At 48.6% G+C, this 13,142-nt stretch overlaps 1 protein-coding gene across 3 annotated transcripts; it reads right to left on the bottom strand.

Annotated features, from left to right (window-relative positions):
- Positions 1-2,403: 2,403 nt before the first annotated feature.
- Positions 2,404-13,071, bottom strand: Gpn3 (GPN-loop GTPase 3). Of its 3 annotated transcripts, XM_059249063.1 has the most exons (9): positions 12,887-13,070; positions 12,478-12,574; positions 10,989-11,097; positions 7,571-7,738; positions 5,360-5,484; positions 3,841-3,956; positions 3,611-3,707; positions 2,871-2,999; positions 2,404-2,783 (listed from the first exon to the last, which is right to left on the bottom strand). In XM_059249063.1, the coding sequence occupies exons 3-9, from the start codon at positions 11,077-11,079 to the stop codon at positions 2,721-2,723; spliced, it is 789 nt and encodes a 262-aa protein (XP_059105046.1). In that variant the 5' UTR covers positions 11,080-11,097; positions 12,478-12,574; positions 12,887-13,070; the 3' UTR covers positions 2,404-2,720. The 3 variants fall into 3 exon arrangements, with proteins under 3 accessions (XP_059105046.1, XP_059105045.1, XP_059105047.1); XM_059249062.1 differs by lacking the exon at positions 12,478-12,574 and having other exon boundaries at positions 12,887-13,071; XM_059249064.1 differs by lacking the exon at positions 12,478-12,574 and having other exon boundaries at positions 12,927-13,071.
- Between the last annotated feature and the right edge of the window lie 71 nt (positions 13,072-13,142).

Genomic DNA, 13,142 nt, shown 5'->3' with positions numbered 1-13,142 from the left:
TTTTTTTCTTGAGATCAGGCTGGCCTTGAACTCTGAGATCCACCTGCCTATGCCTCCCAAGTATTCGAATTAAGGTTATATGCTACCGCATACCCACCAACTACATTTTATGTTTTTGTTTTTTTTTTTTTAAGATTTATTTATTTATTATGTATACAGTGTTCTGCCTGCATGTATGCCTGCATGCCAGAAGAGGGCACCAGATCTCATTACAGATGGTTGTGAGCCACCCTGTGGTTGCTGGGAATTGAACTCAGAACCTCTGGAAGAGCAGCCAGTGCTCTTAACCTCTGAGCCATCTCTCCAGCCCCCCACATTTTATGTTTTGAGACAAAATCCTAACTATGTAGCCCAGGCTGGTCTCACCACAAGTTTTTAGGTACATACCATGCCTGCCTTGATCTGCCATTCTTTTTTTTTTTTTTTCCTCCGGTTTTTCGAGGCAGGGTTTCTCTGTGTAGTTTTGCGCCTTTCCTGGAACTCACTTGGTAGCCCAGGGTGGCCTCGAACTCACAGAGATCCGCCTGGCTCTGCCTCCCGAGTGCTGGGATTAAAGGCATGCGCCACCACCGCCCGGCGATCTGCCATTCTTTATGTAACAGTTGAAGTAAATCGGTTCCAGGTTCGAATCCTAGTTCCAACATAACTAGCAGTATAATTCTGGGCAAGTTAATTCATCTCTCTGTGCCTCCGTTCCTCACCTAAATATGGAGACCATAGTATTTAGAAAGCTGAAATGAGATACAAAGAAAGTGTTTAGAATTTACATGCCTAAACCAGGCAGTGGTGGCGCATGCCTTTAATCCCAGCACTGTGGAGGCAGAGGCAGGAGGATCTCTGTGAGTTTGAGGCCAGCCTGGTCTACAGAGTGAGTTCCAGGACAGCCAGGATCGTTACACAGAGAAACCCTGTCTTGAAAACAAAACAAACAAAAACAAAAAGATTTTACATGCCTAGAATATTACATTTTTAATTATTTGATGAGTCTGGAGATCAGAAGGCAACTTTTCCAGATTGGTTCTCTCCTTCCACGAATCAGCAGGAAGACTGGTCACCAAATAACTAGAGGAACCTTGGGCCTTGTTGTAAGGACTCAACAAAAGAAACGATGTAACATGCTCTGTAAGTCTAACAGGACCCAATGAGATTGAGCCTCATTCTGCCAGAGCTTGACCTTTTTTGTTGTTGTTTTGTTTTTGAGGCAGGATTTCTGTGTAGCTTTGGAGCCTTTCCTGGAACTTACTCTGTAGCCCAGGCTGGCCTCGAACTCAGAGATCAACCTGCCTCTGCCTCCCAAGTGCTGGAATTAAAGGTGTGTGACACCACCATCAGACCAGAGCTTGACCTTTGAGGGATGCTGGAGCAAAACCGTCCAGCTGGCTGCTCCCCATAACCTTCATCATACCTGCCACCAAAGGACTCTGAAAAGCTGAACACAATTCAATGTGACAGTACATTAAAAGAAAAAAAAAATTTCTTCTGATTTAGGGTATACACTATACAAGGAATATCTAAGCTTTTAAACTGTCAGAGACTACAAACCAAATTTGTTTTATTTGTTTGTTTGTTTGTTTTTTGAAACAGGGTCTTACTATGAGGCCTAGGACAGACTTAGCCTCAAGGCAATCTTCCTACCTCAGACTCCCGAATGCTAGGACTTCAGGCATGAGCCACCATGCCTGCAGATACACACGAGATTTCTAAATAGTTGCAGCCTACAGTCCCAGACACTTGGGGAAATTAGCCTGTTTAAAGAAGAGTTTTGCGGCCGGGCGGTGGTGGCGCACGCCTTTAGTCCCAGCACTCGGGAGGCAGAGCCAGGTGGATCTCTGTGAGTTCGAGGCCAGCCTGGTCTCCAAAGCGAGTTCCAGGAAAGGCGCAAAACTACACAGAGAAACCCTGTCTCGAAAAAAAACCAAACAAACAAAAAAAGAGTTTTTCTGGCCAGGCGAAGTGGCGCAGGCCTTTAATCCCAGCACTCAGGAGGCAGAGGCAGGCAGATCTCTGAGTTCCAAGATCAGTATGGTCTAAAGAATGAGTTCCAGGACACTCAAGAGAAACAGAGAGTTCCAGCTACACGGAGAAAGTCTGTCTCAAAAAAAAAAAAAAAAAAAAAAAAAAGGGACCTGTTTTTATCCAACACATACATTCATGCATACAAATCTCAAAACATGGTTTTAATTTTTAATTATATAAATAACACATGTTTGGTTTGGGAAAATAAGATTTATGTATAACCTTCCAATTTTTTTCATTTGAATGGAGATATGTTTTTTGTTACAATAATTGTACCTCTCCAAAATCCAAAGAAACCCCCCCCCCCAAAAAAAAAAAAAAAACCCAACCATAAAAATAAAGTTAGACTGGCCCTAATTGTACACATACACGTACGTACGTACACACACACACACACACACACACACACACACACACACACGTACGTGAGCGAGCGAGATATATGTGTGGGTATAGGTTGATTTATATTATATACAAGTCTTTGTGTATGAATTGCTACTTTGATCTTTTTAAATCCAAAATGATGCTGTCAGAATAAAACCTCTTGGAAGCAGCAGTCCCAGAGCTCAGAGCACAATCTGGGTTCACTCCAGGGAGAGCCCAGTGTTGTTTACATTACAACAAGCAGCGTCTTCCCATGGTCGCCTCCTCCAGGAGTGTTCTGAGTGGCCACAATCAGATAGATGGTCACTGTGCAGTCAACCTCACTCTTTCTGCCGTTCTTGAAAATATTCATCAAACATCGAGGAAGACTCTTCTTCCTGTTCCTGACCCAAAAGAAACACAGAACAGAAGATGAATTCCCTCCTCTCGGGGACCTCTTGAGAGAGTTGACATCCCGAATCCCAAGCTACCTTTGGCTCCTTAAACTCCAAGTCCTCCCCATACTGAATGGCAAAGTCAATGTGCTGGAGCACGATGTTCATGCTCTCCTCATCCGACTGATCATACGGCAGAAACCGAACCATGCTGTAGTCATCGATCTACGAGGGGGGGGTTCAAGACAGGGTCACTCTGAGGGTGTGCAGCGTATGATTTCCATCTTGGGTCTATGGTTTTTGCTTTCTGTTTTTGGTTTTGCAAGAGTTTCTCGCCGGGTGGTGATGGCGCACGCCTTTAATCCCAGCACTCGGGAGGCAGAGCCAGGCGGATCTCTGTGAGTTCGAGGCCAGCCTGGTCTACAGAACGAGATCCAGGACAAGCACCAAAACTACACAGAGAAACCCTGTCTCGGGGGGGGGGGAGGTTCTCTGTGTAGCTCTCTGGCTGTCCTGGAACTCGCTCTGTAGACCAGGCTGGCCTCGAACTCAGAGATCCGCCTGCCTCTGTCTCCCGAGTGCTGGATTAAAGGCTCTTTCACTGGTACCCATCTCAAGTCCACATTCACCTGACATGGGGAAGTGTGAAGGCTCAAACAGCTCTGAGCTGTCAAGGGGCTGTCTGAACTAACAAGTCAAGTCCCTCCCCACCCACCTGCTTTCTGTAGGGACAGGGTTGGACTGTGTTGCCCACACAGGCGGACACTAGCTGGTCGTGGGCAGACTCCCGAGGAGCCATTCCAGAAGGTCTAAAAGGAGCCACTGCCGAGGCTTACCAGACCACATACAGCTTGTGTCAGCTTCTTGAATTTTTGGCTTCTTAAGTCACCCGTTGAATCTTCTAGCAGAGAGTACATGTCTGGATCTAGAAACCTTTGAAGGTGAGAAGGGAGGCAAGGAAAGGGGGACCACATGAGGAAGAGACCGACACCCCAGGACCTGTCTCAGTCGCGCAGAAGACTCGTCCCACACAGAGCCCCACTGGGGACAAATGGCCCCGACTCACTTCTCAATTTCTTTCTTGGCTTTCTTACTGAGCAGGTCCATCTTCGTCATGATGTTAACTTGTGGGATCTCTAGAGAAATCATGGCACTTAGAGCTGCCAGGATGCCAGAAATAAACTGGAGAAGAGAGCAGAGAAGATGAGTGACAGCCAACAAGGGCACACCGACTGGAAGGAAACGGCACAGGACCCAGGATCCTAATCTTGCTGGCTAAAAAGGGGGCGGAGCCTGGGCCCCAAAGGAGACATTGCATTATGTGCATTGGTGTTTTGCCTGCATGTATGTCTGAGTGAGGGTGTCTGGCCCCCTGGAAGTGGAGTTACAGACAGCTGTGAGCCACCATGTGGTTGCTGGGAATTGAACTCAGGTCCTCTGGAAGAGCAGTCAGTGCTCTTAACCACTGAGCCATCTCTCCAGCCCCTGATCACATTTCTTGACACCCTGATCACCTTTATCATGACATTAGCCTTCTTTCACACTAACGCCCCTCAGGACTACTGAGAAAACTGAGTCTATAATTCCTAAACTGGACAAAAGGTCCTCAGAAAATTAAATTAGATTTTTTTGTTTATCTTTATATTTGAGACAGTTTTATTCTGTAGCCCAGGCTAGTTCTGAACTTGCAGCAACCCTCCTGTCTCAGCATCCTGAGTGCTGGGATTGCAGGCATGAACCATATACCCAGCTCAGTATTTTTTTGAAACACATGCCATGTTCTTATAAGACAAGATGTGTTTCTTTCCTTTTTGGTTTTTTGAGACAGGATTTCTCTGTATAACAGTCCTGGCTGTCCTGGAACGCACTTTGTAGACCCCAGGCTGCCCTCAAACCCACAGATATCTGCCTGCCTCTGCCTCCCAAGTGCTGGGACTAAAGGCGTGCGCCACCACCGCCTGGCTTCTTTTTTTTTTTTTTAAGATTTATTTATTATGTATACAGTGTTCTGCCTGCATGTGTCCCTGCAGACCAAAAGAGGGCATCATTATAGATGGTTGTGAGCCACCATGTGGTTGCTGGGAATTGAACTCAGGACCTCTGGAAGAGCAGTCAGTGCTCTTAACCTCTAGGCCATCTCTTCAGCCCCCAATATTTCTTTCTTTCTTTTTTTAATTCTTCTCTCATATATTACATCCCAATTGCAGTTTCCTCTCCCTTCTCCCCAACTGAATATTCTAAAATACACTTATTTAATACAGAGCCCATTTGCCTCAATTTTTATTTCCTAAGCAGTTCTCTCAAATGTATTTTTTATATATATTTTTGAGACGGAGCTCCAGCCTGGAACTCACAGAGATCCACCTGTCTCTGTCTCCTAAGAGCTGGGACTAAAGGCGTGTGTCACCACGTTCAGCTCAAATCTATTTTCCAGTTAAGTATATATTCACATAATAATCTGATCACTGGAGATACTAAATACACGAAACAGCCTGTGAAATGTCCAGACTCACAGAGAGTTAGCAGAGACTGTCACTTGTTTTCTACCCAGGACTGAAAAATCTACAAGAGACTCATCCTCAGACCTTGAAAGACTCCACCATGAACTGAGAATCCACCAGGAACACTCCGCACACTCGGAACTCCCACTGCTCAAGCTGCTGGACCAGCTGCTTCATCACAGGCAAGTGTGTGTACAGCTCGATCTGACCTGCAGGGAGAGCGCCAGAATGCAGTCAGGAACCAGGTTACCGCAGCACATGTACGTACACACGGGATGTTCCTGGTTACTGCAGCATATGTACACACGGGATGCTCCTGGTTACCACAGCACATGATGTACACACGGGATGCTCCCGGTTACCACAGCACATGATGTACACATGGGATGCTCCCGGTTACCACAGCACATGATGTACACATGGGATGCTCCCGGTTACCACAGCACATGATGTACACACGGGATGTTCCCGGTTCCTGCAGCACATGTACACATGGGATGCTCCCGGTTCCTGCAGCACATGTACACACGGGATGCTCCCGGTTCCTGCAGCACATGTACACGGGATGCTACAGAGACAGTGTAAAAGGGGAAGGGGCACACAGTGGTATGATGCATGCCTAGTGTGTGTGAAGCCCCCCCACTACTGAAGAGAGAAGGAAGTCAGAGCCTGCTACGACATCAGGGGTTTTGCTTTGTCTTGCCTGTGGTGCTGGGGACTGAACTGCGGCCTTGAGCAGGCTAGGCGAGTACTCTGTGTCTGCACTGACCCCTCAGGCTCTGCATTCAGTTTTGTTTTGTTTTTCCTTTGAGTTTTCTTTTTCTAGATTTTTTTTCCTGAAAGAGTTTAATTATTTTTTTTTTATTTTTTATTTTTCTTGTATTTCTTTTCTAGTGAACTGGAAAGATATCAGTGAGTAGTCTTTGTTCCCTTGGAAATGGGACAGTTGTGAGCTGCCATGTGGGTGCTGGGAATTGAACCCGGGTCTACCAGAAGAGCAGCAACTGCTCCCAACCACTGACCCATCTCTCCAGCCCGAGTTTAATTATTTTGATTTATGTATGTCTGTACGTCAGGTGTTTGCAGGTGCCTGTGGAGACCAGAACAGGTATCGAGCTGAAGTTACACAAGTTGTCAGCCACTTGACATAGGTGTTGGGAACTGAACTCAGGTCCTCTGGAAGAGCAAGCGCTTTTAACTTCTGAGCCCCTCTTCATGCTCTGCACTCAGTATCAATTTTCACACCTCAGATTTTGCCAATCCAGTGCTGGGGCTGGGGATGTGACCCTGTGGCAGACTTCCGCCCTGACACGAACGGGTTCAACCCTCAGCACAGAAAAACAAAAATCCAAGCACAGAGGGGCGTGCAGCTTAGGAATAGTCACACCCACAAGCATCCACACCACACATACTTTTCTGTGGGAGTCCATGTGTTGAATTAAAAGAGAAAGGAAGCAAGTGAAGCCAGGCGGTGGTGGCACACACCTTTAATCCCAGCCAGGCGGATCTCTGTGAGTTCGAGGTCAGCCTGGTCTACAGAGCGAGATCCAGGACAGGCACCAAAGCTACACAGAGAAACTCTGTCTCAGGGGAAAAAAAGAGAGAGAGAGGAAGAAAGCAAGCGACAGCCGCGGATGAACGAGCCGCTCAGGCTCCCAGCTCACACTTCCCCTTTGGAAGCTGGGCGGCTCCTAGTTCCTCCCCCACCAGTTTCTCCTCACCACACCTCAGCTCACCGCGGCCCAGCCACCCTGACCTCCTCGTCTTCAGCCCTCTGCCTGTACAGCTCTCCACTTTGTCCTACAGCCCAGCTTACAGGACAACCGACCAGTAACCTCCTGAACCCTTCCACACAACGGTCTGTGCTCCTTCTGGGAGTCACCTGCCACAAATATTAATCATGGGGTGACTCTGTTTATCCTGTTTGCTTGCCACAGGTCCCTAAGCTCCGTGGCACTGGCCTTGGCTCCCTTATTCTTTTTGTTTGTTTGTTTGTTTTTTCGAGACTGGGTTTCTCTGTGCAGCTTTGGAGCCTGTCCTGAATCTCGTTCTGTAGCCCAGGCTGGCCTCGAACTCACAGAGATCTGCTTGCCTCTGCCTCTGAGTGCTGGGATTAAAGGCGTGCACCACCACCGCCTGGCTGGCTCCCTTATTCTTAAGGTTGTAAGCATCCGATGAACTCAGGGGATAAACTGGAGCCAAGTGGGCTTCTCAGTGCAGCCATTAACCACTGTCCCCACGAGGACACACCACTGGGGCTTCAGGGGAGACAGCACATTCAAGTGGCTGATGTACCTGGACAGTCAAAAAGGATGTAGTCATCCTCAACGTGGCCCAGACAGTTCTCCAGCCAGTCAAAGTTGTTGGCAAAGTACTCCATGCAGAACACCAATCCTCCGTTGGGACCGAACCGCAGAGAATCGTCCTCCATCACGTCATCCACCTCGATCAGTTCCCTGATGTCTAGAGTCAGGCAGGGACCAGAGTGAGTCTCCACTTGGAAACTTTATCCTCTCTAGTACTAGCGAACAGGTATCTAAGAACTCACACATGGGGCTGGGAAGACACTCCGTGACTAAGAACGTGCTTGGTGCACAGGCATAAGGACCTGAGTGAACCTCTAGCCCCCATGTGAAGAGCTGGGCACAGCCACACGCCTGTAACCCCGGTGCTGTGTGCTAGAGCAGAGAGGGCTGCTGGGGCTTGTCTCCAGGTTCACTCAAAGGAGTCGGTGGACTGAGAGAGCAAGGCATCCGACAGAGCAGATAAATTACTGCAGATAGTACACAGCAGAGCACACGCAGACGGGGTGGGGGGTGGAAAGCTCTGTGTTTGTGTGCCTGGGTTTTTTTGTTTTTGTTTTTTTTTTTGGTTTTCCGAGACAGGGTTTCTCTGTGTAGCTTTGCGCCTTTCCTGGGACTCACTTGGTAGCCCAGGCTGGCCTCGAACTCACAGAGATCCGCCTGCCTCTGCCTCCCGAGTGCTGGGATTAAAGGCATGTGCCGGGGCTGGAGAGATGGCTCAGAGGTTAAGAGCACTGGCTGTTCTTCCAGAGGTCCTGAGTTCAATTCCCAGCAACCACATGGTGGCTCACAACCATCTGTAATGAGATCTGGTGCCCTCTTCTGGCCTGCAGGGATACATGCAGGCAGAACATTGTATACACAATAAATAAATCTTTAAAAAAAAAAAAAAAAGGCATGTGCCACCATGCCCTGCTTGAAGGGAACGTTCTTTAGGCATTGCTATAATATAATCTCCCGGCTGTACTGTTAAGTAAAACATTCAAGGCATGGAGCTTCCTGTAAGAACTGGGTGTGCTGGAAGAAAAAAGGGGGTTGTGATGGTCCACTATAATCTTAGCTCTTGGGAGAGTGAGGTAAGAGGATCATATAATTAGGTCCTTTTTCAAGGCAAAAAAAACCAACACAAAACACCGAAGTCCACTACAGACACATTATATAGTATATACTCAGGCTGGATTTTAGATGCACAAGTTGCTTATGGAGAACTCATCAGAAACCAGTAACACTGGCTGCCCAAAGGAGCAGGTTTGATTGCTGGGCCACGATTCGGAAGATTTTTCTGCATACTTCCCCCTGTGTCCTCACATTTCGAACCATTCAACCGTGTATTAACTACATCAAGGACACTGAACTGAAGTCAACTGCTATCTCTTAACTTGATAACCCAAGGAGGCTAGTTAACTCCAGAGCACACTCGTCCTGGGGTGGAAGGGTGGGATCTGTGCGACTTACCTACAGAAAGGATTAAACATCCTGGCATACAAACAGTTCTCAGTCATCTTGGAAATCAAAAGTGGCCTTGGCTCCTGTTCATGTTGGCTGGCCTCTCATCTCATACAGTTTCCCTCCTGGGTTCTGTGAGGCCCCTAGGTCCTTCTAATACATCATTTCACTTAAGGCAGCTTCAGGCTTTCACCCACACGATCCCCAAACAACAGCCTGCCTTTCTCAAGAGAGATGAGAGTTGGGGATTTAGCCCAGTAGTAGAGCACTTGCTAAGCAAGCCCTGGGTTCGGTCCTCAGCTGCGGCGCGGGGGGTGGATGGATGGATGGATATGACAAAGTGGTTTCCACCCCCTCCTCAGCCTGCTGCTCCACCTACTAGAAGTCCACACTCTCCTCATGACCACACCCCAGGCTCAAGTCTGTTACCCCAGCAATCAAAAGGTAAAGGCAGGAAGTTTAGAAGTACACAGTCATCCATGGATATATAAGGAGTTCGAGGGCAGCCCCAGTTACATGAGACGATTTCAAAACTCAGGCAAAAATAAAAACAGTCCGTGGCAGTGTCCGCATGGCAGGCAGCACCCTCCACTTCCCTCAGTCCACTCCCACCCCCTTCAGCCCCACTGCTAACTCTGGTCATGGCCCTAATGTCGCCACGTCCCCACATCTAAGAGCCACTGCCTGTCTGTCTTACACAACTGCTCGGCTGGACCTAATGGGAACAACACCTCTTTCCTGAAAAACTCCCTCTTGTCCTTTCTGAAGCTGTACTTTCCTCACACCTTATGGATGCAACTTCCTCGAACAGTCTCCAAAGAACACACACCATCAGGGCTCAGCCTCGGTTCCTCTTCTCTAACCAAATCCCTCCCAACATGAGATCATCCATCCCCGGGGCTCAATGTGCCTAGACAGCTGCTGGCCCAAATATCTGCACCTTCCATCTAAGTGAGCAGTTTCTCCTTGATTGGGGTTCATCATGGTTCCCTGCTCCCTGCCCTCAGACAGGGTTTCTCTGGGTAACAGCCTTTGCTGTCCTGGAACTCGCTTTGTAGATTAGGCTGGCTTTGAACTCACAGAGATCCACCTGCCTTAAAAAAAAGGTTAGGCTGGGCGGTGGTGGCGCACGCCTTTAATCCCAGCACTCGGGAGGCAGAGCCAGGCGGATCTCTGTGAGTTCAAGGCCAGCCTGGACTACCAAGTGAGTCCCAGGAAAGGCGCAAAGCTACACAGAGAAACCCTGCCTCGAAAAACAAAAAACAAAACAAAACAAAACAAAACAAAACAAAAAAAAGGTTAAACTTTCTTTTTTTTTTAAGTTTTTGTTTGTTTATTTATTATGTATATAGTATATAGTATATAGATCTCATTATAGATGGTTGTGAGCCACCATGTGGTCACTGAGAATTGAACTCAGATCCTCTGGAAGAGCAGTCAATGTTCTTAACCTCTGAGGCATCTCTCCAGCCCAGGTTTATCATTTTTTAATAAAAACAAAATTTATTTGGTTTGTTTTACTGAGCACTGAGGTTATAAACATACACCACCCGACTTGGTTTTATGTGGTGCTCACTCAAGGCTTCTTTACCCTAGACAAGCATTCCACCAGGCCACACCCCCAGCCCCGAGCCTCACCTTTTTATTTAAGGCAGCACTGGTGCTGTTTACTGCATACAAACCACCTTACCATGGACTGAGCAGCGTCAGTAACAAAGGGACAACAGAGAAGAGCAGAGAGGGAGGAGTCCACTCACCTCTATGTCTCACAGCAAAGACCAACAAAGGACGCCATCACACCCACACCCTCAGACACCCATCCCCAAATGACCCTCGGCTTCATCTCCTCATCATGAAACCAGCGGGGAGCCTGGGAGTGACGGGTCTTCAGTTTCTGGGCTGAGCAGCCAGTTTTCAGGGCCAGGGGACGCGTTTTTACTGAAGGTGGCTCTGCCGGGACTTACCAGCCATCACCGGGTAGCTGAAGTGTTCTGCTGCGGGATCCAGGTTGACCACCTGCACAGAGCGGTTGAGGGCTTCACAGTGCTGAACCATGGTGGAACAGTAGGTGCTCTGCAACGTCATAAGGTGGGGTGGTTAGCACGGAGGGCAGTATGGTGCCACCCTCCACATCCCCGGGGATTTCTTTTTTTTTTTTTTCTTCTTCGAGACAGGGTTTCTCTGTGTAGCTTTGCACCTTTCCTGGAACTCACTCTGTAGACCAGGCTGGCCTCGAACTCACAGAGATCCGCCTGCCTCTGCTTCCCAAGTGCTGGGATTAAAGGCGTGCGCCACCACTGCCCAGCATTTTTTGTTTTTCTTGAGACAGGTGTTCAGTGTGATGTTCTACCTGACTCACTACGTACACCAAGCTGGCCTCTGCCTCAAGTGCTGGAATTACAGGTGTGCAAAACCACATTCAGCACTTCTGGAATCTCACACGGGAAGCCAATCAGGGTAGGCGGTATACTGTGTTTATCAACCCTGACCCCACCCCTGGCTGCCTCAGCACCTGCCATTCATTTTCGTAATCTAATAACCAGCTCATCTCCCACCTTAATCACTGGACAAGGCACTTAACTCAGCCAATACGAAAACTAGATTTTGTTTTTTCTTTTGGAGACAAGGTCTTTCTTGCCATTGTAGCTCAGATTGGCCTCAAGCTCAAGATTCTCCTGACTTCCGTATCCCAAGTGTTGGGATCAAAGGCATACCACTGCTACATCCTACTAAGAGCTGAGTCTAGAGGCTGGGAGTAGTGGTGTACAGCTTCAATCCCAGCACTGGAGGAGGCCGAGGCAGGCACCTCTCTGAGGTGGAGACTAGATGGTCTAGATAATGAGTTCCAGGTCGTTAAAAGCTAGTAGTGAGGCTGGGCGGTGGTGGTGCACGCCTTTAATCCCAGCACTTGGGAGGCAGAGGCAGACTGATCTCTGTGAGTTCCAGGCCAGCCTGGTCTACAGAGTGAGTTCCAGGAAAGGTGCAAAGCTACACAGAGAAACCCTGTCTTGAAAAACCAAAAAAGAGTTAAGTAAAAGCTAGTAGTGAGCCTCTGTTTCAGAAACAAACAAACAACAATAAAAGACACACCCACCCCCAACACACACACACACACACACACACACACACACACACACACGGAATGAAAACCTGCAATACACATTCTCTGGAAACTGGAGGGATGGCTGAGTGCTCAGGACCTGGGCTTTCTGCAAGCGACACCCTCTTTGGGCAGTTCACACAAGTGAGATACATATATCAGAAATCCATATCCCAACTTTCCTCCCACCTCCAGGTCCTGGGATAGACCCCCAAGGCTCAAACTTCCGAGGAACAGTGAAGAACAAGACCCTAGTCTGGATGTGTGGCCGAGGGCCTGTTCTGAAATTAGACAAAAACGGACTCAAACTTTGGCCCAGAACTAACCGTTAAGACTTTCAAAAAAACATTAACCTTTCTGTGTCTCGTCTTCTCCAATCTGTAGAATGAGTAGTACAAGCCCAAACTCCCGGAGTGGTTATGAAAACACTTGGGACGGCCAGAGCAGTTCCTGGAGCAAAAGTATCCCATTACTATTATTTTAAAAGTGTGTTATGTGGGTGTGTGCACATGAATGCACTGTCCGTGGAGTCCTGGGGCTGGGGGTTACAGCTCTAGTGTGAGTGCTGGGATCCGAACCCCAGTCCTCCGGAAGAGCAGAGCAAGCTCTTAAGCACTCAGCCATCTCTCCTGCTCCCCAATAACAACTAAAGCTGCCTTTACTCCCCCCAACCAAAACAAGGCACCAGCAGAGAGCGGAAGCGAATTACCCAGGGTTTCCCGGGGCCCCAGCGCCCCCGAACCGCAGCTCCTCCAGCCTCACCTTCCCGCTGCCCGCGGGGCCCATGACTAGCTGCGCGTACCGAGGCATGCCGGCCGTCCGAGCTCGCGGCCGCCCGCCACACTCCTCCCTTCAGCCTTCGCGCGTGGCTCCCTGAGCTCCGGGGACACGGGTTCGAGCCAATCGCGACCCAGCTCACTGGTTATTGACAATAACCGTCACCGGTTATTGACTCCACCCGCCGGAACTACGGAGCGTCCCGAGAGCCAAATCCCACGAGAAACGCGTACTGCGGAAA

The sequence above is a fragment of the Peromyscus eremicus genome, chromosome 23 (genome assembly GCF_949786415.1).
Source record: "Peromyscus eremicus chromosome 23, PerEre_H2_v1, whole genome shotgun sequence".
NCBI classification, from domain to species: Eukaryota; Metazoa; Chordata; class Mammalia; order Rodentia; family Cricetidae; genus Peromyscus; species Peromyscus eremicus.
The sequence above is the reverse complement of the archived record's forward strand: the minus strand, read 5'-3'. Positions and strand labels throughout refer to the sequence as shown.

Bases quoted from the DNA above. Each gene is read 5' to 3' on its own strand.
- Gpn3 (XM_059249062.1), bottom strand. From the start codon at position 12,934: ATGCCTCGGTACGCGCAGCTAGTCATGGGCCCCGCGGGCAGCGGGAAG. The intron at 3,708-3,840 runs GTGAGTCGGGGC...TCACCTTCAAAG, and splicing joins GCCAAGAAAGAAATTGAGAA to GTTTCTAGATCCAGACATGT. The intron at 2,784-2,870 runs GTAGCTTGGGAT...CTTTTGGGTCAG, and splicing joins TGGAGTTTAAGGAGCCAAAG to GAACAGGAAGAAGAGTCTTC.